The sequence below is a fragment of the Rhyacophila brunnea genome, unplaced genomic scaffold, assembly GCF_057557595.1.
Source record: "Rhyacophila brunnea isolate RB1 unplaced genomic scaffold, BYU_Rbru_1.0 scaffold_3, whole genome shotgun sequence".
Lineage (NCBI taxonomy): Eukaryota > Metazoa > Arthropoda > Insecta > Trichoptera > Rhyacophilidae > Rhyacophila > Rhyacophila brunnea.
The window spans coordinates 39,075,571-39,099,328 of NW_028232965.1; the positions used below are offsets into that span (position 1 = coordinate 39,075,571).

Below are 23,758 nucleotides of genomic sequence, written 5' to 3' on the forward strand. Positions count from 1 at the left end.
AAATATGCGAGCATAAACAAGATATAATTTGATTACTAGTAATAAAGGTTACTTTAACCATAGCTCTAATAAAAAATATTTTTATTGCATTAGTTTTGTTTATAAAATACCTATATTATTCAAATAAATTAAGTAAAATAATGGTTATTGAAATATCATTCGTAAGCTCTACTTTAATTGCCTACTTTAGCATCATTATAGTGTGATAATATCACGATAAATAAAACTCGAGGCTTTGGCCGCACATAGCCAGCCAATGTACCTATTTTAATAGATTATTATTATTATCATGTAGGAAAAATGAAGAGTACCTAGTTACCTACCTATTGAAAAAACATTGTCTTATAAAACTATAACTGGGTGTCTATACAACATAATATTATAAAAATGAATTGTTCAATATATTTTATTGAAGAATCACTTCCTGGGTATTAATATCTTGTATGTTTGACTTTTTGTTGTTGGTAGGTACAATTTATTTTTTATATCAAAAACTTTCGTCTACCGAAAAATCGATTATATTTGGCCGCCTATTTTCATATTTAAATTCTATGTATACAAACATGATACAAATCTGATCATAATCCTTTCTTTACTTACCTACCTATTTCATTGATTGCTATAGACCTAATGAGTTTTTTTTATTCGGTTAAACTTTTTTCAGGTAAAAAACTACCTGTTTGTGGGTTACTGTGATAGTAGGTATCAAAAATCTGTTGTTAGGTTGCCTAACAATGAGAATAATATTATTATTACTAAGCAACCATAAATAGAAAACGATTTTGTTTCATTGATCTGGGAAATATAAAACAATTAAATTGTAATAGATTTTTTCAGGGTAATTATTGGTTTTAAGAATGTTAGATGAAGAAGAAAATGAAGAGGAAATTGACGCATCTTCTTCTAATGAGCCACAAATTCCTTCAGATGATGCAGTGAATAGAAAAGCGGCAAGAGAATTAAGAATTCAACGAAGACAAGATGCTATTAAAAGGTTTCACTGCAATATCTTTGAGTTTTATCAATGTAAAATATAAATTATTCAGAAGTATGCATAGTGCAAAAATTTTGTAATAAATGGGAGGAAATAGTAGGTACCTATAATACCATTTTTATAATCTTTAACATACCTACTTGGTTATTACGAGGAAGATGGGACCAACTGAATTTGCTCATTATAAGCGTTACTCGTTATAACAGAGAATAGGTATTTTTAAATGAGCGGTCACATAACATAAAAAGTCGAAAATAAAATCTGAAAACCATCGTAAAAATCACCGAAACAAGCATGGCATTCATAAACTACAAAAGAAGTTGTTTATTGTAATAAACGCTGGTAAGTACCTACTGACTTCACAAACCTTGGATTTTTTACTTATTTCAACCATATGCATGGATACTTTTTCAATATTGTCGGCGAAAACACCAATTAGGTAGGTACTTAACTAGTGTCATAAACGTAATGCGATCCCGGCGGCATCCTGTCCGGTCGGATTTTATTGCTTAGAGTCAAAATGTTTTTAAACGTCGACACATTAACAGTTTTAAGAAAATTTTTGACGATATTTTAGCTCGGTATATCTGATAAGTTGCTCGTTATAACAGTGAATAAATGTATGGAGAAAATCATGAACTAAAATGTCAACGAATGTTTCCTCATTACATCCGAGATCTCGCTATATCTGTGATCGTAATAACCGAGTTCGACTGTACATACTTATTGAAATTTAATATTTTATCGAAAGTACCTAGTCATATGCTGAATTTCATACCCCATTAAATGGAGTATGAAATTTTGGAAAATACTTTTTGATACTATGTAAATATTTTATGAAAAATTTGTAAATCAATGGATACGCTTCAGGGATGATGTTACCGCTGAGTTTAAGGAGACTTTTGAGGATGAGGAAATCCTTAATCCAGTGGAACAACAAACAGTGGACAGCGCTGCTCTTATCCAACATTTGCTTGCCGATGGTGAGGAACGTGTTTCAAATGTGCGAGTGGCGAGTGACGCACGTGAGGTCGCCAGACGTTTTGCAGAATTTCAGAAAAAGAGGGGTAAGCCTTCTCACTCACACAGCTAAATATTTATGTAGCAGTCACATATTATTTAGAATAGTACAGTAATATTCCTAATATAAAGTAGGACTTCATTATTCTGGCACTAAATAATACCTGATGTTACCGGATTGGAATGTATGAAAAACTGAAAAATAAAATAAGGTATTGGCCGAAGGGAGTTTGATTTATTCTCTATTTCAAATCAGAGAGAATTCTATCACCAAGAAATTGAAAATTTAAGGGGAAAAGGGGAGGAAATCTGAAATAACAATGGAAAATATATCTTGGATTGAACTTAATACAATAAAAACATTTTTTTACATCATTTTTATAAAGCATTATTTTATAAGATGTCGTTAGTCAGGGATGCCGAACCTATGGCACGCGAGATGATTTTGCATGGCACGCAAATGTTTTGTGTTGAAGAGAAAAAAAGTAGATAAATATATAGGTAGTTAATTAAAAAGTTTTTTTTTTTTCAAAAAAAGTTTTACAAATACCTAAATATATATTACTAGTGATACACCCCTGTTACAGGCGGGCTTCTCCCGGTGTAAAATAATCATTTAGTAGCTATAAGTCGAAACGTAACCCTGACCTCTAGAAACGGCTTCATAAAACATCTAATCTGATTCCTTGCTCAACCACGTAAGTATTTTTTATTCATAAGTAAAGGCCTTCGTCCGGTGTGTGAAAATCGCATATTGGGCGGAGGTGTAATTAAGATAAATTTAATTTAATTTAAAAAGTATAAATGATGATGGATGAAAGCGATAATTTTAAGACTAAATATAAGTATTCAAATATAATAAATTTTGCCGGCAACGTTGAAGTCTTCGCGCGCCTGCGCCGAGGTGGTCCTCGTGATTCGTCAAATCGTAAGGATCACGCGATAAAATTTGGCCAATCACGAGAGTCCTTTTTGCTGAATGGCGTGGGTACGCGAAGTTTAAAAAAAGAAATAAATTAGTAAGCGTCCTCTTTCCGACATATACGGACCTGCGTAACTAATTGTAAAAACCTAAACATGTAAAGAAAGTGTAAAATATAAGCTAATACCAAGTTACACGAGACAGACGTGGTTTTATTTAATTCCACCCTCAAATATATCGTACTTTTTTTTTTTTGTGAATCCGGGGTTCGATGGATACCTGAGCTAGCCGCTGGAACCCCGGGGATCTCACTAGCTGAAGTACCCGGCTTCGCACAGGGTCACTTCGTGGTTATATTTATCTTAGATATTTGAAAAATAATAAGAGTTAATTATTTTTTTAATATTAAAATATCTGTGTAATACAATATGGCAATATGAAAATAATTCTAATAGGAGTAAAGGTCAAACATAAGAACACTAAATTAAAATCGAATCCAAAATATGAAAACGTTTTTAATGTTATTAATATGTAGTAAAAAAAAATTAAATTGGATGGAACAAACAAACAACAAACTTTGTATTTTATATAATAATAATTTAGAAACCTTTGCAAGTGTGCGCACAACAACTGACAAAAGTTTCATCGCAATCGGATGAATGGTATAGGAACGCATACGAATATTAGAAGAAGATGATTTTCTAAATCAGAAATCTTCGTGGGCATGCGCATGACAACTCACCAAAGTTTCATTGCAATCGGATTAATGGTATAGGAACGCATACGAATAGAAGAAGAAGAAGATGGTTGTACTAATTCAAAAACCTTCGCGGGCGTGCGCACAACAACTGGTCAAAATTTCATCACAATCGGATGAATGGCATAAGAACGCATACAAATAGAAGAAGAAAAAGATGATTGTACTAATTCAGAAACCTTTGCGGGCAAGGGCACAACACTTGATCAAAATGTCATTGCAATCGGATGAATGGTATAGGAACGCATAAGAATAGAAGTAGAAGATGATTTTCTAATTCAGAAATCTTCGTGGGCATGCGCACGACAACTCACCAAAGTTTCATTGCAATCGGATGAATGGTGTAGGTACGCATTCGAATAGAAGAAGAAGATGATGGTTTTACTAATTCAGAAACCTTTGCAGGCGTGCGCACGACAACTCACCAAAGTTTCATTGCAATCGGATGAATGGTATAGGAACGCATACGAATAGAAGAAGATGGTTGTACTAATTCAGAAACCTTCGCGGGCTTGCGCACAACAACTGGTCAAATTTTCATCGCAATTGGATGAATGGTATAAGAACGCATACGAATAGAAGAAGATAGAATGAAGAAGAAGAAGAAGATGATGATTTTTCTAATTCAGAAACCTTCATGGATGTGCATACAACCACTTACCAAATTTTCATTGCAATCGGATGAATGGTATAGGAACCAAGGAAGAAGAAGAAGATACTTGTGCTAATTCAAAAACCATTGCGGGTGTTACCACAATAACTGACGAAGGTTTCATCGCAATCGGATGAATGGTATAGGGACCATACGAATAAAAGAAAATAGAATGAAGAAGAAGAAGAAGAAGAAGAAGATGGTTGTACTAATTCAGAAACCTTTGCGGGTGTTGGCACAATTATTGACAAAAATTTTATTGCAATCGGATGAATGGAATAGGAACGCATACGAATAGAATAATATAGAATAGAAGAAAAAGAAGAAGAAGAAGATGGTTGTACTAATACAAAAACCATTGCGGGTGTTACCACAACAACTGACGAAGGTTTTATTGCAATCGGATGAATGGTATAGGGACCATACGAATAAAAGAAGATAAAATGAAGAAGAAGAAGATGGTTGTACTATTTTAGAAACCTTTGCGGGTGTTAACGCAACAACTGACGAAGGTTTCATCGCAATCGGATGAACGGTATAGGAACCATACGAATAAAAGAAGATAGAATGAAGAAAAAGAAGAAAATGATGATTTTTCTAATTCAGAAACCTTCATGAATGTGCATACAACCACTTACCAAAATTCCATTGCAATCGGATGAATGGTATAGGAACCATACGAATAAAAGAAAATAGAATGAAGAAGAAGAAGAAGATGATGATTTTTCTAATTCAGAAACCTTCATGGGTGTGCATACAACCACTTTCCAAAATTTCATTGCAATCGGATGAATGGTATAGGAACGCATACGGGACAGACACACAGACAGACAGACATACAGACAGACAGACATTCATTTTTATATATCAGTATAGCCTATACTCTTCCCGCAAGTGCAAGCAATAAGTTTACAAAGTTTTATCGCAATCGGATGAACGGTATGGCTGCGCATTAAATACGAACAAACAAACACACAAACACACAAATATTAATTTTTATATATTAGATTATATAATATTAAAAATTTTAAAATGCGTATTATCTTCGTTTTTTAATATACAGTACTCTCTCAGTAATCCGCCAACCCAAAAACCAGACAAGTGTGACTGATTAGTGATTAATTAATTAATTAGATTAGTGAAAGCGGCGAATTATAGTGCATACATACAAAATATGGTAAAAATTAAAACAGGTATTTCGTAAAAATAGTTTTTTTCAAAAATTTGTACTAGCAAATTACGGTTTTATTTATAATTAAAATCAAGTATTTACTAAATTATACATATTTATAAACTAAGTTTATTAACTAAATAATAAACAGTAAATCACTTGACACAACCAGTTGTTCAGTGAGGCAGATATTCTTGAATGGCTTAGGATTCCTAGCTTTCCCTATGTCTAAAAGCTTCATTTTGTGTGTCCCGGTTGCATTGGAGCACGGCATAATTGTGATGCAGTCCTTGGGCACTTTCCTCCCTGGTACATTACTTTCTTCGCATTGAATGTACGTTTTACAAAGGAGAAGTTTCCAAAATAAACCCGCCTTATCTGCGTTGTATACTTGTACGCGGCGGACTACTGAATTTGACAATCAAATACCGGCGAATTATAGAGCTTGATTTTGTGCTTTCAACTAGTAAAAATAACGGCGGAATATAGTAGTTGTCGGATAATCGAGCGGTGGATTACTGAGAGTGTACTGTATATCAATCAATGTGCAAACGGAACCGACGAAATTCATAAGTCTGGCCCACCGCGGAACTTTCGAGTTAAAAAAACGAGCCGTCTGTGAAATAACTAGTCCATTGCGGTCCACCGAAAAAAAAAATTGCCTTAAAGAAAACGACCCGGCTGCGGCCCGCCCAGGAACTGCCGTCTAAAAAAATGAGTCCATTGCGATCCAATGGCAAAAAAAAAATTCTTTAAGAAAACGACTCGCCTGTGGCCCACTGCGGAATTGCCGTCTTAAAAAAATGAGCTGTCTGTGAAAAAACGACTCGACTGCGGCCCACCACGGAACTTTTGTCTGAAAAACTGCTCGGCACGTCAGAGTCAAAAAATTATATTTCGGAAATTTTGGAACGTATACGTAAAAAGGTTCGCTATCCCTGACCTAAGTAATAGATTCAAAACATATATTTTTTTGAATTAGTCAAGTTTTATGGTTAGTAAGAAAACATGCTGTTTTTCTATTGTTTACCAAAGTAATCTCATATCAATGATTATTTTCTCGCACTCAAACCTTGTTCCTCTCTCTCCACCTCGTCCTGTCTCATTTGTAAGATTTTACTGTATATATTTTTATAGTTTTATTTAATAATAATTTAATGTAAAATAAGAAATAATTTTATTGCGGTATACTAAATTTACGGATCACGGTTCCGTGACACGGTGTACGTCCTGTTAAAAATAATATGTTCTTTATCATCTTCAAATGCAGAGATTTTGGCAAAACTTGAAGCTGAGGCATCACTGGCGGAGGAAAAATTTGATGAAATATCGGCCAATTGGAATCCAATATTGGAACTGAATGACCCTCTGGATATTGAAAGTGAAATGAACGTTCAAAAGGAGAGATGTAAAGACCTTATGATGCAAAAAGATTCGATCATTCAGGAACTAAAGGAGGAATTAAAGCAAGCAGATGACACTTTTTACAAAGATCTCCAGAAACAGGTTGCTAAAATAACCAAAATTTAGTTGGACGAGGCACACACGAGGAGAGGTGTTCGGGTCCGGACCCCACTAGGAATGAATAAAACCTCAAATTATTTTTTATTCAATGTATAAAGCCTCAATTACATTGAGCTTCTTTACGAGCTGTTTGTTGGCGAATTTATAATCTGCCTGTAAAGTCGCATAGTGTAATCATCGAACAAGCTAACATATTCGATGATTACACTGGGCGACTTTACAGGCAGATTATAAATTCGCCAACAAACAGCTCGTAAAGAAGCTCAATGTAATTGAAGCTTAAGTCACAATATTTAAGCATTATTTATCATTAATATACATACCTCAGAAACATATCTATTAAAAAACTATTTTTGAAAAAATACTGGTACGGAGCAGCGCTCAAACTCGCATACATTGGATTCTGGCCAATGTCCGTGTCATACCTAATCACAACGAAATTAACTGCTATGCAACTGGAGTGTCATCAAATCACAAAGAATGGTTGCCAATATGAACAAAATTTAATAGCACTCAAAGTCGCTGTGATTAGGTATGGCATGGATGGCAAAAATATAATTGAAATGATAAAATATAATTAAGAATTGCTATGCGACTTATCTAAAAGACAGCATAACATGGCATGGAAAACACAAACAGACATGATCCTAATAATAATTAGGAATGTTAAGTTACGCAAACACGATATATACTTGTGGGTGCAACAGGTCACAGTGACTTATAGTAAAATTAAGGCTCCGACTAGTGGTTGTAACCATAAGCAGGATGTTGCCAGCAAAATCAAAGGGCAGATTGTCTGGTTATGTAGAATATACCCAGGAAACTGTGGGACCGCAGTAAGCAGTAGACGAGATAAGAGCGTCAGTCAGTGGCACCAACTAGTTGTGGAGTTTCCATACTCCTCGGTGACTCTCATGCGATGTAGCTTGTGTGTTACATATATTTTTTCCAAGTGAATCTTTCTGTGTGCCTGGACACTGTTTAATCGAGAGTGAAAATTTACGTTAAACAATAATATGCCTTTTGCTAATTTCATTTTTAATTTACTTAATACTTGATTTCAGCTAAATGACATAAAACAACTTGGAGAACGAATCGATGCTCAAGTCCTTTTGATGAAAAATGCATATCAATCACAGTTAACCATGATTGAGAATTCAATTGAATTAGAAAGAGTTATTTCAATAGAAAACAATAAAAAACGATGGAATGTCTTATACGATCAAAGAGACAGTGAAGAAGTATCAAATATTGAGAAAAAATTTGTACAGGTAGAGTAATAATACCTAATTCTAAAATCATTAATTAATGCATTATTGATCCTCAGAAAAATACCTATTAGAAACATAAAAATCCTTGAAACATTAATTACTACTACAGTTGATGAATCAATAAAATGCAAATTCAATAAACTATGAGATTTTCTTAAATATGGACCGATCTTTTGGAAATTGTGTAGATTAAACAGCATGTCGCTTTACAGCCAGCTTTCCGAGAATATATTATCTCCGCTGTAAAGCAACATACAGTGAAACCCCAATTTTATGTTTTTCATGAAACTGACGAAAAAAACCTAAATAGAGGTAAAATGTAATTATTTTTTTTATTAAAAAATCATATTTTTGGCTTGCATATATAAAACTATTTTATTATTATTATAAATTGATTTGTAAGGTTTCGTCTTATACGTCATCAATGCTAGTATGTATACAGAAAAAAAACAACACAAAACAACAAACAAAACATAACAATTATGCAAACGAAAAGAATGCAAAATGTCAGCAACAAGCAACAGTAACATTCGAGTCAAATCAGCGAATAACACAATAATGTGATCACAGTGTCTACAGAATCAACCGCGTTGTATAAACTTGGCCTCGGGCACTACATATTATGTGTATATAAAAATAGCTGCTGATAATATGCACCTGCACCCTAATATTCATTTCCATAATGGAAAAATAAATTTAATTACAATTGAATTTTGCAACAAAGCGGGAAAACATAAGTTTCAGGCCCGTAAAATCAGGGTTCCACTGTATTAGTGTATTGAGTAGTTTTGAATATTTTCATTATGGGAAATCAATTATCCTGGGAATACGTTTTCCCATCTATTCCCGTACCTATATCAAGAGTCAACTGTACCCAATAATCATAATATCACTTTTCACCCTTTGTTTTTAGTTAGATGAGTTTGAAGAAAAGATGGATGCACTGACTATACACTACAGAGAAAAATACAGGGCATCAAAGATCCAATTAGAAAACGAAATACAAACATTGCAAAAGGAACTTCAGCAATTGAAGGCTACATGTCTTATTAATAGTGAAAAGATAGATTATAATTATCAAGTAAGTTATAATATACATAATATTATAATAAGAGTTAAATCATAAAAAAATAAAAATTAAAAAAGAAATCCTGTCCACAACAAATCTTTTAGGGCCATTCTACACAAATAGGTAAAACACCACAGTTCACCCGCGACTGATAGCGCTATCAAACAGAACAATTGGTTTATAATTAGCCTATCTACACTAATGTTTTACCGGTTGAGGGAGGCATTCGGAAAGCAGTCGGCGATCAGAACCTCTCAGGAGGCATCATTACCGCTTGCGGGAAAACGGCAAATGAAACTATATGAAGCGATTTTCCCCCGCAGTGGTTGTGTGGATTGCTCACAGTATGAATATGTACATTTTGTCAAGCGTGATTAGTCGCAGCGGTTGTGTTCAGCGCTTTATAAAAACTGTTAACACTAAAAAGTTTATTACTGTGTTTTGACAGCCACATGTAATTTGTAAAATTTAGGAGCGGTCGGTAGCAAATGAACCACAGCGTTCTCCCTGCTTGTGTAGAATGGCCCTTAGCGGATATTTTAGATTGATATTGTCATTAACAAAAATGTTAGTTTTACTTTAAAACCATTGTATGGAGACCCTATGTTTGCAGTACTGAACCATCCTTATTTTAATATAACATATTGTCACCGCATTAGCACCTGTATCTGTATACATGTTTCTGGGTACACGGGATAGAAGATGAAAATACTTTTTACCAGGACAGAAAAACGTGACACAAAAATGTTGCAGATTTTGGCTGATCTTTTTATATAATACAGTAGACAAGTCAACATAATAATATAGAACCGAACAAAAATTATTGAACCATGTTACCACATTTTTCTTCTTTCCTCCCTGTTATTGTCAACAATGTTTAGTGAAATAGCCTGGACTGATACGATTGACAACACGCCTATATAATTTGATAATGTGTTGCCCTCATTGCCGACTCCACAGGCTTTTAGGCATCTACAAATTGCCGCATGTAATTTAGAAAATATAGTGGCTGTAAAACTCATTTTATATTTCAAAATATTTAGTCATATTTTGTACCGACCTAACACTTAAAATAATATTAGGTCCTGAAGCGACGCGAAGAAGAAAATGTGTTTGTTAGATCTCAACAAAAGAGACGACTGAATAAAATGCAGGATATCATAAACGAACTTCGAAATAAAATAAAAACTGCCCAAAGGGATAGAACAATAGAAGAAACTAAGGCTAGCAAAGACATCTATCGACTTCATGATGCCATGCTTGACTTACAATCCAAAGCTGATCATTTTGCTCATGTGAGTCACATTTTTACTACCCAACTATTTCAGCAGCTTCTTTAGAGTTTAGAAGGTGGTGTGTCCTTGATTAATTACATCCAATTTTAACACCACTGAATGCATATTTCGGGAATAAAAGCACCCTGCTAAGAGTTACTTTTTATAGACATTTTTTATAATTTAGTTCAGTCCCCAGGGGCTTTTGGATCATTTTTGTATAGAAGATAATAACCATGGCACTAGCGATGATACAAAGCTTGCTATCTAACACAATTTTATCTCTAAATTTATAGATAAACTTGCAACAAAAAAAGTTGTAAAAAGTGTACTACTATTAGTTTATGATCATTTATATCATTAAAATTTAGTTTAACAATTCCTTTCAAATCTGTCAATAGATTTTCAATACAGCAAGTCCTCGACTTATGCGAATTCGACTTACGTGAATTCGTACTTACGCGATTTTTAAAAATATGTTTTTTTTGCTGCAATTTGTTTTTCTGCGAATTGGTTTACATAAAATATTATGTTATATATTATTATGTAATGCAATCTACGATAATTACTAAGAAAACAGGAATAATAAAAGAAATAGAAAAAATATTGGTTATATGGATGGAAGATATGCAGCAATAACAAATTCCAATACGCCTTATACTCATACAGGATAAAGCCTTGAGTCGCTTTGAAGACAAGTGTAAAAATGATGATAGTGTTGATACTAATACATTCACTGCAAGCCACAGACGGTTTCAAAAATTTAAAAGCCGTCATAAACTAGACAACATCAAAGTAACAGGTGAGGCTGCCGAGTTGTGCAGATATAGAGGAAGCCATGAATTTCATCAAGAGTCTAGCAGAAATCATAAAAATGAGGTTTACCTGCCACAACAAATTTTTAATGTGAACAAAACTGTGCTTATTGGAAAAAATGCCAGATCTGACATATAAATATCCCAACTAGATAAATCTATGCCAGGACTCAATGTGTCTAAAGATAGGCTAACCCTTTTACTTGGTGGAAATGCTGCTGGGGATTGCACTTCATCAATCAATGTTTTCTTAAATGTATGTATGTAGGTCCATTTTATGTTCACTTATCATTTGAAACTAACACATATTATTTAAAAAATTGCATGATTTTAAGTTTTATTCGACTTACACGAAAATCTTCGGGACGAATTAATTACGTAAGAGGTGTAATACATAATTTTAACTTAAACTTTTTAAAAATGGTTTTTCTAAAAAATATATTTTTTTTTTTTTTTCTTTTGACCATGTCCGATCCTAATAGGATCATATGGGCCTCCACAGAGTGGAGGTTTGTATTAACAGATTTTTATTTTTACGAGAAATGGATGTCAGCCACTTGCTCAACCTATTAGGTCCATACTCTGACTCATACACAAATTGAAAAACAATTTGTGTACTTGCCAGACCCAGGATTCGAACCTGGGACCCTCGACACTATAGACCGGCCCTTAAGCCACGCGGCCATCGTATATAAAAAATATTTCAAGTTATACGTACCCATCTATATTTTCTATAAACATTGATGATATCTGAATTAAATATAAATTACACAAAATTTTTCAATTACTCAAAAATCTCTTTCATTACATAATATATATCTAATTAATTTATTATCATTATCAAATAGGTAAGTGAAAAAAAATATCAGCAAGTCTGGAGGATGAATAAGGAGAGGGCTGATAAGTTATTCAGGACAATAAATACTATAGATAAAACAATCCACGAACAAATGTTGGGCTTGAATTGGACAGATACAAAATTACTTCTTCTGAAACAGTCAGATTTGCCATCGTTTAGACTTGCAATTGATAATCTGCAAAAAATTGGTATGACTATTCAATATCATGTAATTTCTAAACATTACAATAAAATCAAAATGGCCTAATTTTTTCCTATTTCTAATAGCTTATCCGGAATACAATAAAACACTGATGAATATTGTTATTTCTTGCTTTCAGAAAGTAATATGGATTTTCAAACAGCTGTTGTTAAACATGTATCAGAGACACATAGAAGTCCTCAAAAAAACATAGCAGAAAATGAATCTAAGAGACAATTGGTATGTAAATCTTGGAAGAGATATTATGAAATTCAAAAAAAAAAATTGTAATTACGCTGCTACAGCAGTGCCTTTCCCGCAGATGTTAATGTATCACTTATCATTGTCGATAGTGCATAGTATTTTTTTAATTCCACAAAGAATGAATCATTATAATATGTAACGGATTAAACATTGTTAGTGTTGCAGAGTAGTAAGATGTACATTTTAAATACTTTATAGTAAAAAGAATTCATATTTTTCTCACATATTATATTATAATTGACTTCAAAATAATAAATTGAAAAAGGTATACATCAATGTTGCATATAGAAATGGCTGAAGCAAGTTGATAGAAACATTGGTGGGTGGGTAGATAATTATATACACTGAACTCCCTTTTTACGCGATTTTGAAATAACATGGTGCAAAGCCATGAACTCTGAATGCATGTTGGAGACCAATTTGGCCAGAATGTGTTAAAACATAGTGAATAATTTTTGTTACCTTTGATTTTTTTAAGTATTAAATTTTACTGTATACTTTGTAATGTTTTTAACACGGTATCGCGTGGAACGTATCTACCGTGTAAATGGGGAGTTCAGTGTACTACTTATTTTATTTTATAGTTTGGAATGCTGATTTCACTTACGACTACTCCGTGCCAATTGATGCATCCGGAATCCTAGAATCCCGACGATTGATAGAACAGAATATTATGTCCATATAAATTATCCATTTCTCATAAAAACAATAAAAATCTTTAAACACAAATTCCACTCAGCCCATCTCTTAGGGTCGAACATGGTGATGCAGTGTAATGTGTTTTAATTATTATGTATTTCTGCAATATGATTTTTCAATGTATTGTTAATTATTTACAGATAAAACATATTTTAAAAATGATTGCCGACAGTTCGGGATTTTTAATTGAAGAACGACTGTGGCCACTTTTAGAGAAATATGAAAAGACGCCAGTGACTTTGTGCAAAATAGACAACATATTCAATGTAAGTCAGTTTTTTGTCATAAAATAAATATTACATCAATCATTTTAAGACAAATACATAACTGCTACATATTATAATTTTCTTTTAAGGCTCTAAAAATTAAAAATGAAGATGATATAAAAATGTTATGCACATTCTTCATGAAATATGCTTACTGTGATATCTGCAAGGATTTTGGAGATGAAAGTGAAAATGGTGTAAGAAAAACATTTGTTTAGAGCTAGAAACTAGCACTACTAATATTTCTGTTTTATACATATTATCAAGGATATAGGACTCCGATTTCTATAAGCTGGCGTACGCGTCATCGCTTCACTAGCATCGCATTGACGATGGAGTTGGCGGGGGCGGATATAATGCAGTGTGAAGATGCTGAAGCAGGGGGAATTTAGTTCCACTAGTTCATAAAAGAACCGTGATGACGTGTACGCCAGCTTATAGAAATCGGTCTGTAGTGCCCACGATGGATGAGTGGTAATGTATCCGCTTATGTATCATGGATTCAGGTTCGAATCTCGAGTCTGGCAAATTCACATGTTGCTTTTCAATGCGTTTGGATGTACAGCATTGACCCAATGGGTTGAACAAGTTGACAACAAGGTGACATTCGTTTCTCGTAAAAAAGATCTGTTAACCTGATAGCTGCCCGTAACGTAACGTTTACGTCATGCACAGCGGCGATTCAGGCGCCCGTACCGTACGATATACGCCGAGCCGTTCTACGCGCTTGTATGAGTCAAATATTTATTTATTTAATTTTAAAACGTGTAACTACATTTCTGATCAGACCTTGCAAGCAAAAAACATTTGTACGGCGCATACATCGCGAGAATAAGGGAATTTCCCGAGAGGCCAAATCAGGGTTAGCTCAAAATTCCCCTGCACACTGGGATATCTTGTACAATAGGCAGTTGGTATGATTCGATAGTGATGAGTCAGTTGTCGCCGGAATATCATTTAGTCGGGATGCTAATTCGGAATGCTTTCTTATTCAGATTTGCGTTATAATTGGAATGTTTTCAATGTTTTTACATTGAAATTTAATTTCTATTGAGTGACCAAGTGTTTTTATTTATATTTCATATACAATTTGCGTATAAAAAAGTGTTATATTTACGAGTTTTGTTTTAGATTTTACCTACTAAACTTGAATGAAAAGAAAGATTTTCGATGTTTTTAGATAGAAATTGACAAAGAACTAAGTGTTGTGACTATTTTTCATTTGTATTTCGGATTCGATTTGCGTATACAAAGTGTTTTATTTACGAGTTTAGTTTTACAAATTTTATTATTCAAAATGGATGAGATCGACGAAGTTGGTGAAATCGATAACCTTATCGAAACAGTTGAATCTGAAGACGATGGAAGTGATGATTCGGATGTCGAACTTGAGGAAACTTTGGAAGTCGATGAAAGTGAAATTATCACACCGGAATCCACTGAAAGACCGACATTTGAGTGGAAATCGGATATGTTTGAGCCACGCGCATTTTCCTTCGATGCTAACGTTTCGGGATGCAAAGCTGATAATTTGACTTCGGATGCACTCGAAATGGACTATTTCAAATGTTTCATCGATATTTCTTTTGTTGAAATGTTAGTCCGAGAGACCAACAGACAATTTGTATTTGCCACAAAAAATATCACAGTTTTGAGTGATCGTCTACGGCGATGGGTAGACTGCACAATTGATGATATGTACACATTTTTGGGGCTGTGTATGCTAATGTCAAGGAATTCACGGAATAAAATATCTGAACACTGGTCTATCCACAGATTGTTATTTTCACCATGTTATTCCGAAACCATGTCCAGGAATCGTTTCGAACTGATGCATCGAATGTTGCATTTTTGTGACAATGAAACGCAGGTTCCCGGAGATCGACTATATAAAATTAGACAGGTCCTGAAGGAACTGAAAATTTCTTTCAAGCAGTACATGTGTCCATATCAGAACATATGTATTGATGAGAGTCTTCTCCTTTTCAAAGGCAGACTTTTATTCCGCCAATTCATCAGGACGAAGGCTAGTCGTTTCGGAATAAAAATTTTTGTAATGGCTGATTGCAAAACTGGTTTTGTCTTAGATGTAATCATTTATACCGGAAAACAAACTGAAATTGAGAAAAATAATTACATCGGTATATCGGGCAACGTGGTGGTAACGATGCTTGGACCATACTTGGAACTAGGGCATACATTGTACATTGACAACTGGTACAGCAGCCCAACGTTATTCAAGTATCTTTATGATCACCGGACGAATGCCTGTGGAACCGTAAGGAGAAACAGAATTGGGATGCCCAAATTTACTAAGAAATTGAAAAAAGGGGAAACCGATACATTCCATACTGACGAAATTATGGCTTTGGCGTGGAAGGATAAAAAGGATGTTACAATGTTGTCCACAATTCACAACAATACTTTCAAACCTACTGGAAAAGTAGACTATAAGACTAAAATTCCGATTTCCAAGCCGGAATGCATTGTTGATTACAATAAAAACATGGGTGCTGTGGATCGTAGTGATATGATAATTTCTTCTGTAAATTCGACAAGAAAAACTGTCAAATGGTACAAAAAACTTTTTTTCCATTTGATAGATTTATCTCTGCTGAATGCCCATGTATTGTTCCAACAAAAAACTGGAAAAAAACAACCGCTGGGTGAATTTCAATTGAAAGTCATCGGACAACTGATCGAAAAACATAAGTTAGAACCAAAAACTCTTTTGAAGCGAAAAGCACCCTTACCCTCTAGGCTAACAGAAAGACATTTTTTGGGTAAAATACCACCTACTAACAATAAAATTAATGCGGCAAGAAGATGTTATGTATGTGCCAATACAAAAAATCAGAAAAGACGGAAAGAAACTAGGTATTTGTGCAAGCAGTGCGACATTGCTCTGTGTTTTGAACCGTGCTTCGAAATTTTCCATACACAAGAAAGTTTTTAGTGATTTTAATGTGTTTAGTATACTTCTTAGTGCTATAAGTATTTATGGTGACATTTTACAAAAATACTATAAAATTTATTTTTCAAAATACTTATATTAAAAAAAAAAAAAAAAATCAACTAATTCTTGTAAGTGCAGTGTTGTGACAACCCTACCATACCTGAAAATTTTCAGACATTTTCACGAAATTGTGTATGAAAAACTTTTTCGCCGAACTTCAATTGAGGTCTCATATATGTAAGTGCATTATATTGGACTTTTCACTATTCTTTTAATTTTTTTATAATATAATTAATTCCTGGGCCCTGGGGAGTATACCTAGTACTTTCAGCTGGGCTGTTAAAAGGTTAAGAAACTTCTTCACGAGGCGGCCCGAATCCATATCGAATTGTAGAGCTATATCTATTCTTGCATGCATGTAAACTAAGAGATTGTTCGATAGTTTCCGAATTTGCAGGAGAAACTTTTTAGTGAAGGGGGATTAATCGGTCCAGTTCCTAGATCATAAACCATTCCAACAATGTTGCGATCAATGCATAATTGTCTGGTTTTTATTTTCCGTCATCGTCAAGCCTTTTTCAGAATTATACATGATCCGAATTAGGATAGCATTTAGTTTGAATATACATACTGTCCGGATATCTCATTTCTTTCACGCAGTCGCCAATAGAATTTAGCGCAATACGATGTGGTATATAATATCAATATTTGTCAATACGCTGTAATTTTACAAGAGTGTCAGTTACATTTTAATTTTAATGATTTATATTGTTGATTTCTAATGTTCAGGAAAAAACAAGTTTTTAAAGAATAGTGTTGTAAATTCATAGTTAACACAATCACTGCGTACCTTTTAATTACCACATTTAAATAACATGCTAATTGCATCTAATGGCCGTTTAACAGGGACACGGAAGCCGTCTCGTCCGCGTCGAAATCAAATATGTAGATACAATATAATGTAACCCACAATGGCCGCGCGGCTTAAGCATCGACCTATAGCGTCGTGGGTCCCAGGCTCAAATCCTGGGTCTGGCAAGTACATATATTGTTTTTTTCAATTTGTCTATGAGTCAGAGTATGGACCCAATAGGTTGAGCAAGTGGCTGACATACATTTCTCTTAAAAATAACATCTGTTAATACAAACCTCCACTGTGGAGGCCCATATTATGATCTTATTAGGATCGGACATGGTCCAAAAAAAAAAACATGTCAAAAATCAGGGACAGTATAGTATATCCGATTTAGCTATCCGAGTTCTTACAGTGTATAGACTATTTATAGATAGTTTTATACAGGGCTTTTTTTTGAAAAATAAAGGTGCCGGAACACACGTATTGCCAAACTTCTTACCTACTAAAGAAAATTATGTTCAAATATCATTTAAAGTAACTTTTCCTATGCCACGAAGCGCACGCAAAATTAAACAAACATTAATACAAATAAACAACTAAAGTTGTAAAAAATAAAATTGTAAAAACATCATACATTTGAATAAAAGTATATAGTGATTTCCATGGCCCCCACATCCTGAAACGGTCCCCCAGTCTAGGATCTTTGTTGGGCCCCCTACCTATCACTAACGTTAAAGACGGTGTGACGCTATATAGTAGCGTTTTTCAAATGGTGTTTGAGGTAAAATTAAGGGTATTCAGTGAATTAACAATCATTAACCAAAAAATGCAATTACACAACCACATATTTTAAAATGTCAATACGCCTGAAGGAAATAGTACCGCAGGCGATTTTTTTTACGATTAGAGCAAATTTGTGATGTGCATTTATCTCACTTATCTAGTTGATCCCCCAGACTAGAGGCCTGTCAGCCCCTTTGTGGTGGCAATGGTGATTTCCAAAGCTCAGTCCAATTCTCGTCTGGCAAGTAGTCTCAATTCCTTTTATTAGTGTTAGAGTCTATGGCCGAATGTCTTCCACTGAGTAACCACCGATCAACGTATTTTGATAGGATCGAAAAGTGTCAAAGGTGGTCCAACGAGTTTGATGAACAAAAGTACCGAAACTGTTTTGGTCTTCAAACTCTTAATGTGGTAATAATTAGATTCATTTGCGAAAATTCGCGTTCACATTCACTTGAAGAAATGGTAATAAAATTCAATGCATATATCAAACGAGATAGTTTTCCAGGATATGTTTTTTCATATCAGATGACTCAGGAAAATTAACTTGTACTATGTAAGCGCGAACATTGTTTCGTCTAATTGCTTTTGAAACATTAAAAATACCGTGAAAAAAGGTGCCGGAACGCCGTTCCACCGTGTTACATTACAAAAAAAGCCCTGGTTTTACATAATGTCTACATCTTTGCATTTGGCCCTTAGTAAAAATAGCATAGTGGGTCAATCACAATAGTTGGGTCAATAAAATTATCAATTATAAATTTATGTCCATTCTGTAATTATCATATTATATTATACCAGGAAATGGGTGACTGAATTTATTCATTTATTTTAAATGTTGATGGTTCTTGTAAAAATAATATTTGCAAACATTTACATTGACTATGGATAGGACATAGATATGACATAATATATTGCTTCTTTGACAATCGTTACCCGACTGGTTGATAATCCTCCGCAGGCGAATATGACCGCATGTCAGATTGCAAATAATGTCTCGAGCGATTTAATTCCTAATTATTACGATATAGTAAGCATAAAAAGGAAAAGATTATAGCTTTTTTGACATTTTATTAAATGGAAATTTGAAAAAAAAATTAGTAACTATTCACGAATACATCATTCAATAGATTCATATTGTTGTATACATAAGACGTGTTTGCTATCCAAAAGAATATCTTGATCTTTGCGTATTTTTTTGTTTTATTGAATAATTTGTCAATTTAACAATGTTTTTATTGAATTAATAATTTTGTCAATATCAGTATTTTTTGTATACATTTTAATTTCTAAATATAATACATTTTGTATCCCTAATAATTCAAATGTTGAATATTAAATAGGTGGGGAGTTCCCATTCAGATGTTAATGAAATTCTACAAGAAACACCGTTAGATAGCCAAAGTAAGTTAAAGGTAATAATTATTTTGTATAGTACACAATGTACCATTACATTGATACCGAATATATATGATTGTGTTGTAGGTAATATTGATGCAACAACTGCTACACTGGATAATCACAAGATATGCACGTTTGTATTAACACAATTTTAACTAATGAGTAGATAATAATATATTATATCAAATTTCTATGACAATATTTACTGCAGTTTCAGAACAGTAGATGTGGATTTGAAAATGACTAAATCAGAAGAACTTCTCTTGGAAGAAGCAGAGCAAATAATAGATAACGTTGCAAAAGGTAAATCCGCACTTCCTGTTCTTCAACGTTGACCTGATGACTGTTGCGTGAATGTAAAGGGAGGTTAGGGTAAACGATAGGAATAGCGATGTTAGTGACAATTTGTGCTGAGGAATCGACTGTCGAGGAACTTAAAATTTTAGTCCCTTGTTAAAATTTATCACCCCATTTATTACAAAAAAAAACTGAACTCTTGACAGATAGCTTTTTATCAATGAACAAGCAATTTAAAATAAATATGCAACACAAACATTATTGCGGAATAAGTGATGTTCTTGAGAATTTGTTTTGGATACTTTTGGTTCCTTCCATAATGTCCATGTTCACTAAATAAATAGACATAGTATTTTCCAACTGTCCTGCAATATTTTGGTGAATTAAATGTTATTATCGAACTTCAATCGTAGAATTGCCCCCCCCCCCCCCCCCCCCCACAGCCAAGCAAAACAACCAGATTATTTGGTTTCAAATAATATTTAATGGCATGCGTGTCAATCTAGCAATATTTAGTGGTGCATTAAAACTTGAGTGATTGATTTTTCAGAGTCAACAAGGGAATTAGTGTGTTCTTTCGAAAAAATGACAGTTCACAAGGCAAGTAGCATGCCAGTATTGTGTAAAAATGGCCACCAGTTGAATGTAGATTCGGCGCATGCACTTAACGCATTGAGAGATTTTGTTAACAATGTTAAAGAATCAGACGTGGAAAACAGGTTACTTTTTATATAATTGATAACATCAAAAATAATATATTAATTTATACAAAAAGGCAACTTGTACGAGAGTATTCGATTATTAAAATTTTAAATCATGTTAAAATAGTATATTTTTGTTTTTAGACAGACAGCTCTCACAAAAGGTCCAATGGCAATATCGAGATTCTTAAAACCTGATGATGTCGCCATGTATTGGGAAAAGTATAAGCATATATTTCCGAATCATAAGCAGAAATTGTGGGATGGACTTCTTTGTGCCCTTAACAAATATATACCCATTTTGCAAGGTTAATATATATCATCAAATTATTCATAGATTGAAAGTGAAAATAAAAAAACATAAAAATAGATAGAAGTACTGGACAGAAATGTTAACTTCCATATATTTCAAAATCATTTCAGTGATAAAAATTTAATTGTGTTCGGGTTCTCCTGTGAAGTAGAAAAAAATGAGATCAACGTTCTTTGCCCCTAAGCCTCACCGTACACATAGCCACTGAACACTAGTGGTAGCCATTAGGTAGGCTTAAGGCGCAAGCACCTGTTCACTATTGTCATCCACTAGCAGCGAGCGCCGCTGTCTGCCACAGCTTGTGGACCGAACACGTCCATTCAAGCGCTTAGTGTTTGGAGTGTTTATTGAAACCCATTAAAACATTATACCGCAGTTAACCGCGTCCACTAGTGGCCACTCTGCGGTCGGGTCAGGTGGCTGTGTGCAGAGGCTCTAAGGATTAGATTGAGATATTCATGTGAATATGCAAAAAATCAAAACTTCAGTTGTATCTATTTCAATTTTCAGATCGTCAAAAATTGAATGATGAAGTAGTTCGACTTCGTAAGCAGAATTCAGAATTACAACACCTTCTGAGGGGCCATGTCCCGTCTACTGACATCCCGAAACAAAAATATCTCGCCCCTATAAGCAAAAGCTTTAGACCACAATTCTCAAGCGATGGTTAAAATGAAATGACTACATAATATTTGAAATGATTTTCAAAAGTGCCTAAGTCCAAATATATACCAAGAAAATGAGGTACAAACCTACAAACTTATCTGTAGAATGGCCAAAAATGGAACTACGAACTACCATAGGATGCTATTTTGAAAAGTCATTTGAATGTCAGATTTTGTCCAGTTACGAGTTGATTGGGTAGTTTTCGACAGTGGCTCCCCCATCCCATTCTTCAGATAAGTTTGTAGGTTTGTATCTATTACACAATAATTATGTGGAGCGCATTTGAACAATGCATTCAAATTCCATTTTTCAAAATTAGCTTTCAATTATTTATATTCTTACTAACTGAAATAATTACTAAAATTGAAAGTTATGTATTTCATTTATGTTAATTAAAAAGTAGTTTTCAACTAACATTGTAGGTATGTTTGTTTTTTTGTAAAGATGTCTTCCAATTATACAACCACAGATTTATGAAGGCCAAACTGACTTACAAAGGACCAAAGTAAAATTTCATACCATTCAGTCAGTACTTTCTTCTTGAAATATAGACTCACCTTGTGTGACAACTTTTAGCCTGCAAGCCTATTATGACAGCCAGCCGGTGCAACTCTACCCGATGGCCGGTAGATGAACATAACCACGCAGTCTGTGTACAGTCTGGGTATGAAGAGAGAGGAAGCGAGGTAAAACAGGAGTACCGCTGCGGAAGTAATAAGGCAAGGTAAGGTACACACGGATCTAAGAGGGGATCACTGCGCATCGACAAAATCTGGTGGTTAGTCCGCTGACCAAGTATTGATGGGCCATTGCGTCTAGTCATACCGGCTGGCCGGCTAATGGGCGCGCAGGTTTATGATCTCATTGTGTAATATGAATAAATAAAATACAGTATTGTTTATAGCCAACTCATGGCACATTTATTTTCTCCACTACATGGCAACTTCTATAAGAATCATGTTTGTTACTTCGTAATTGATAGGTTATTTTCATTATAAATAATTTTACTTCAACGTTTTATGTCCAATCTCAAAATAGCTGGAAGAAAGTAAATGTTGTCAAAAACGACGTCGAATACTTTCATATGGCACATATTTGAGAAAGGAAATAAACCATTTTCTATACAGTGGTCAAATTTTTATGTTTTTTTCTTTGTTAAATTAAATACTCTGTATTTATTTATTTAAACCACTAAATGGTGCTATTATTTGAAATGGAAAATAAACATTAATTTGTTAGTTTTCTACATAATCCTAATGCCTCTTAACTGAAACTATTGCATATTATGTCAATTTAAATCACAATAAAGCAATAGATCTATAGTTGACTACACAATCATATAAATAAATATGTAATAAGTATAAAAAAATCAGCCCTAACTCAATGATATACAAAAACCGGATGAGCTACCGTAGGTTAAAAAAACCTCTTATTTTTACATAAAAAAGAAATTTTGATATTTATTTGAGGTAGAGTCTAAAAGTCTCTTTGATTCCAAAAAAAAAGTGAAGAGTTGTGACCGGATCATCGAAGCACACCCAAACATGATTTTATCACAGGTCTCGTTATGCATATTCGAGTAGGGCTAAAGTTTTTTTAACATAAGATGCTCACTATTGTATAGATTAATATGATGATGATAATATAATAGTTATTTGTTATATATATTATAAGCTAGTGCGTATATATTTACATCACAAAATGGCGTACTGAAAAATAACATTGGCATATAAGCAACGGAATATACCTTATTCGCAAAGCAGCTTTGTGAGAAAAAATTAACAACTAAGTGGCTTGTCGATATAAAACATTACCCATTTTATAATATGACATATATTCTTATAAATAAAGATAAGAGATTTGGATAATGGGATTCTGTATAATTTATGTATAATTTGATGGACTAGTAAAAACAATAAATTTTCTTATCAAAAATGTTTTAGGTATAATATAATAATAATATGAAGTATGGCACCTGGCCTCCCACGATCGCCACCTGTGATCGACATCTGTGCCGAGAGAATGGGACCCTAGTCCCGGATATGTT

At 33.8% G+C, this 23,758-nt stretch overlaps 1 protein-coding gene across 1 annotated transcript; it reads left to right on the forward strand.

Moving 5' to 3' along the window:
* Positions 1–857: 857 nt before the first annotated feature.
* On the forward strand, positions 858–21,887 carry LOC147068338 (dynein regulatory complex protein 1). The gene is made up of 14 exons (XM_085952969.1): positions 858–994; positions 1,865–2,061; positions 6,787–7,022; positions 8,105–8,311; positions 9,225–9,392; positions 10,463–10,675; positions 12,318–12,373; positions 13,618–13,738; positions 13,828–13,935; positions 19,677–19,867; positions 19,946–20,037; positions 20,582–20,750; positions 20,877–21,040; positions 21,556–21,887. The coding sequence occupies exons 1-14, from the start codon at positions 858–860 to the stop codon at positions 21,714–21,716; spliced, it is 2,220 nt and encodes a 739-aa protein (XP_085809095.1). The 3' UTR covers positions 21,717–21,887.
* Positions 21,888–23,758: the final 1,871 nt, after the last annotated feature.